Raw genomic sequence first — 5,358 nt, forward strand, 5'->3', positions numbered from 1 at the left:
CCTTTTAAGTGCCCACGGAAAGAAACATATCTTTTTTTTTTTTTTTTTTGCACAGCACTTAGCACAATCTGGAGAGTCAGGACTTCACTTCAATCTATCACCACAATGAAATATATTGTAACTATTAAATGTCAACCTAACATTATATCAAAGAGCTCAACCCAAACTTAAATTAATACTAGAATTCTGAAGAGAAAACTCTTCTATTTCACCTCTCAGAAGAAATAAGTACATTCTTTAGCTCTACCACCTTTTCCTAGAACAGGGAGATGATTGTCTTAGGATATTAGAGCAGGAAAGGACCTTGAAGATAGTCTGACTCAACATCCTTCTTTTCCAGCTGAGGACATTGAAGGCCAGTTAGCCAGCCAGGTAGTGGTCCAAATCAGAGCTGACTCCCAGAGTGGCACTCTTTTTCCCAGACCAGACTGCAGGCCATTTAAACCTAGGAAGCGGCTGCTCTATTTTTCCTCCTTCCTTTCACTGCCCAATTTCTTGAAGGGTTGTCTGCGCTCATTGCCTTCATCTCTAGTCAGTAGAATTTATTGCTGGTATGAAAGCTATCCTCAGTGGTCTAGAAATAGCTAAACAGCTATACTGAAGAGTTTCAAATAGAGAGAAAAAGGCCCCCACCCTCAAATGATTGTCTTTCTTCCTTTCCTTAGGAGCTTGAACATCAGAGAGGAGCCCTCATGAATGAAATTCAAGCTGCAAAAAACTCTTGGTTTAGCAAAACCCTGAACTCTATCAAAACAGCCACAGGCACACAGCCACCCCAGCAGCCTCAGCCGTCCCAGCCACCCAAAGAGAGCACGTAGTTCCTGCCAAATTCCACGCACAAGAACACAACGATTCAAGCAACCGAAGCCCTGGCAGATTGTCCCAGTGTCCCTTTGAGGGGAAGTAAGGAAGGCCAGGGGGCAAGCCTCAAACTGAAATCCTTCAGCATCTCTCATTCATCTGGTGTGACGCTTTTCAAAGGAAAGTTATTTAGAGTCCTGTTTTATGTTGAATATCTCTTTTCCACCTTCCTCACTGAAAACCACCATCAACCTTTTTACACCTTATTTTATTATATCTAGATGTTAAGTTGGAAATAAATAATTCAGAGCTAAATGTTTTATTTAGAACTAATTATTCCTAATTATTTTGTATCTTGCATAAAACAGTAGATTTTTTTTTTTTTTTTGCTATTTCAGGGTTGACATGGTGGGAGATGGGGTATCAGTCAGGGCAAAGAAGAGATTAGCATTTAAGCCTTGATCATTTTCAGGACTTAAACTTAAAATAAAGCACATTGTAGGGGCAGGCCATGACCACTGTCTAGGTCTTATCCTAGATGTGATCCCAGTAGTTTACAAGAGGGATGGTAACATCCTACAGAGAAGCACTTTGCTTTTGAAAGAGGAATGACCACAGACCAATCTCCTGAAAAAAGACTCACTTTAAAAAAAAAAAATTTCTGCTGGGTTCATTTGGAAATAAGCTCCTTACATAGATGTTTGATGTTCCAGAGGCTCTCTTATCCTTTGTCTTCTGGCATGCACACTAGAACAAGGGAACTGGGATTTCAGCAAGCTCAAATGAAGCCTACATCACCTTGGCCTCAGTTCTTTTAAGAACTCCATCCGTGAATCTCAAAAGTCTGCCTGTGTGCATGGCCTCAGGTGTGACAGACAGTCTTGTGGAAGTGTAATGCAAAGGGTATTTTGTGAGCAGTAGCCTTAGAAAACTTTCAGCAGAGCACCTAGGAATACCCAGGCACAACTGTTGGGCTTAGTACGAAATCAGAACTTCTGAATGAAAAGTAAGTAGGAGGATAGGACCAGTGAATTCATATTCCATTTAATTTTGATGAGCACTTGCTGAGGAAACACTAATTTGCTGTAACAGTTTTGTGTTTAAGATATAGAAATGGGAAGTAAAGGCCAACTTTGAAACCTTTTAGTCTTATGCTGTGTAACTCTTCCTGATTTCTGTAACTATCTAAAAATGTGCCCTTTTTATCCCAAAGATGGAGAGGTGCAAAGGCATTTGTAACATTTTTTGGTTGAATATAAAATGTTTATAGAAATACTTATTTCATTGAAAGGTAAAACTATTGTTTAAAATTTGATGGAAATGTTTTTTAAATTATATTTAACATGTCTATATAAAAAGGCCTTGCCAGGAAGTCTCCCAAACAGGGCCAAAGAGGTTAGTTGTATATTAAGTTTTCCATTTTCTTATCTGTTCAAGAGTAGGGGCATCCTCTGGACCCGTACTCTCTTAACCCAAATTAATTCTTCCATCAGGTCTATATGATAAAGTTAAATAATATTAGTCATTGGCTTCATTGTCAAGCATCTTGTTTGCAAAGAATCTGAAGCTGTAATGCCAGTAGGACTCTTACCTGTGCCATGTTTTACTTTCAGAAGATTAACCAGTAATCAAATTATAGTTTCACTCCTAAAGCATCTACTGAAATTCAGTCATAGAAAATGTCTTGCCCACTTTCCCTAAAAGGAATGTTTAATCCTAAAAAATTATGTATCCCTCAACTGTAACCATTTATGAAAAAGCTTACAAAAACATATTGTTTACCTAAATGTAATTCTTCAGATCCTACTCAAGTAGGGCTCCTTCAAAGAAGGATGGTTTTGCCTGACATTTTTCATGAAAATGTTTATCAAAAAAGGAAAACTGTGTAACACTTTCAAAATTGTGAAAACTATTTTAGCCACTGTTGCTTTACTTGCTAGTGGCCAACTACATTTTGAGAAATATGAACCTTTTTGGTAAACTGAACTTATAAGCTTTGAATGTGTTAACTTGTAAAGTGATGGTCCTACTACCTTGTTGATTAGTGTATCAACTTTGATTTGGGTGTTACCTACAATTTGGTTTTTGAAGTATGTACTCTTCTCCAAAGTATATAATAATGGCTAGAAAATGCTATCTGTATAAAATGGCACTTTATAATGTGATACATAGCCTTCATTAGTTATCTAGTAACATCTGTTGAATTTATTTGGCATTTCTGCCTTGAGTCCCATAAACCCCATCACTTTGATTCAGCCTCCTGAATAAAATTGCCAATTAAGTAGAAGATGCTCATTTCTACTGGAGCCTGATCCCATGGAGCTACTCTATTGCCTTCCCCTTCTCAGAACCAGCAGAATTAAGTTTTCGCTGCAAGATTGTCCTTAGTTGAGAAGAAAAATTAAAGTTGCTGCATGCTGCCCACTCAGACTTGGACAGGAGTCTTGTAAATATCTCCAGAACGGTCATACAGACCATGTTTAATGTCACAGACTCCTCATTCCCCATTGCTCCCCCACCCAAAAAAAAAAATCAGGTCCTTACGTCTAAACTGATATTTGGACTCAGCTGGCTAATCTTGAGTTTCAGCTGAATTTTTGGATCCCAAGATGAAGTGTGTAGAACTTAATATTAGAAGTTATATTTTGATTACTTTAACAGAGTTTATGTAGAAGTGAGTGAATATTAAAATTTCTACATCATTTTCGTCATTTTTTTCTGACAAGAACAGCACTTTAATTTTAAATAAAATTAATGCAACTCAATGTATATTTGATGGAGAAAAAAACATATCTACATGTTGTACAGTTTTAGAAACCAGTGTTTTGTTTTGAAAGAAAAGTTGACATTTCAGAATTCTGTTTAGTGCTTTTAGTGACTTACATCAATAGTGCTGAGTTGCTTCCTTTCCCATCTAGTGCCAACAGTGATATGTGGCATGACCTGCCGTGCCAGGAGCTTAGTCTGTCCCATGCTGAAGTGCCCCATGCCACCAGCAACAGGAAAGATGCAAGATGAAAGGACCAAAGTTTGATACGTAAGGTGTAATTTTCGTTTAATATGTTGGAATATCACTGTCTCCAACTGTATGACCAAGAGACAAATGAAGCTTTGAAAATGTCAACATCCCAGTAAGGGCAGGGACTGCTTCATTTTTGATTTTGTATGTCCAGCACCTAGCACAGTGCCTGGAATCTAGGAGGCCCTAAGTACTTGTTGATTAACTGATTGACTTCAGTTAATTTTAGAGGATTATGTAAACTGCCCCCTCTTCACTCTCGATTCTTTTCAGGAACCAAGCAAAAAACAACCAAGCAACCTGAAAATTCTTACGCACAATGGAGTGTTTTTCTGACATGGTTGTTTAATCTTAATTCAATTGTAGTCTTTTCCTAAAGTGCACAGTGCAGAACAAATCCCTTCCAAAATCCAATGTTTACAACATTTTGAAAAATGATTAGCTTTTTGAGACAAATTCTGAATCTCACCTCTTTACATACTAAATTAAGTGCTATTTATTAAATTAGTTGATATACATATCTTGAGGATTTTATTTCTTTAAAGTTTCTTATTTTCTTTAAAGGTCAAAGAAAACAAAGCTGAATTTAGTAGTGCACGTGTTTGATAGCTTCCCACATCCTGAACCATCTCATAAGTAGTTATATTTAGCTAGACACTTTGATTTAGAGAAGATCTTAACCCTCTACAAGTGCTTAGCAGAAACATTGGTAGATGTACCAGTTTGGCATATACTCTGTCTTGCTAGGCAGCCTACACATCTCTCTATCTTTCCTACTTAATAAATCAACAAGTTCTTTTCCATTGGTTTGGATTGATTTTTCTTACCAAGATAATCTTTTTGCTAAAGTCACTAACATTTAGCAGTGTTTTACCTTCTCTTAGTTTTCACAACTTTTTGAATGTCTCCCTACATAGTGGTTTCTACTTCTCTTCCTCTCCTACTTTATCTGTTTAAAACACTCTATTAACAAGTAATAACCTGATGGCTTAATTTCTTAGTATAAGAAAAAATATGGAAAACAAGAATGACCCAACTTTTGGTCCTAAGAGTCCTAAAAGCCATATTAAGAGTCTTGGAATATTGGAAGAGATGGTTAGTTGCTTAGAATAAGCATTACAAATGTAACTGTGAGAGACACTTTGTTGCAAAAGCCTCTTCTCTTAGGTTACTAGGTGAAAGCCAAGTACTGATTTGATCAACTGTGTTCATCAAACACCCATGTAAATCAATTAAATGATTCTAGCACCTCAGTAAATTTTTGTTTCAGCATCTTACTTGTTTTTTTCTCTCTAGAAAACAGTCCCTTTGATGAATGATCAAGAAAGTTGTTGATTTAATAAGCTTAAATAAGATCCCAAATAACCTGCTTCTCTTGTTTCATTTCCAAATAGACAAAAGAATAAGCAAACCAGTAATTTGAAGGTTAGGTAGACTTCCTGAACAGTTAAATTACATATATGTATCTGTTTGCTTATCAGTTATGCCCATGTAGTGTGTGTCCACCTGGGTATTTAGATGTCCCCACGGCATGTGGG

At 36.8% G+C, this 5,358-nt stretch overlaps 1 protein-coding gene across 1 annotated transcript in view; it reads left to right on the plus strand.

The window, feature by feature from the left end:
* RABGAP1L (RAB GTPase activating protein 1 like) overlaps positions 1-5,073 on the plus strand; it is a 648,400-nt gene extending 643,327 nt beyond the window's left edge. The window contains exon 26 of the mRNA XM_027868366.1: positions 666-5,073. Within this exon, the coding sequence (XP_027724167.1) occupies positions 666-818 (153 nt within the window). The 3' untranslated portion in view covers positions 819-5,073. The remainder of the gene's footprint in view (positions 1-665) is intronic.
* The last annotated feature ends 285 nt before the right edge of the window (positions 5,074-5,358 follow it).

This window comes from Vombatus ursinus, unplaced genomic scaffold (assembly GCF_900497805.2).
Source record: "Vombatus ursinus unplaced genomic scaffold, bare-nosed wombat genome assembly UNPS02014789.1, whole genome shotgun sequence".
NCBI lineage: Eukaryota > Metazoa > Chordata > Mammalia > Diprotodontia > Vombatidae > Vombatus > Vombatus ursinus.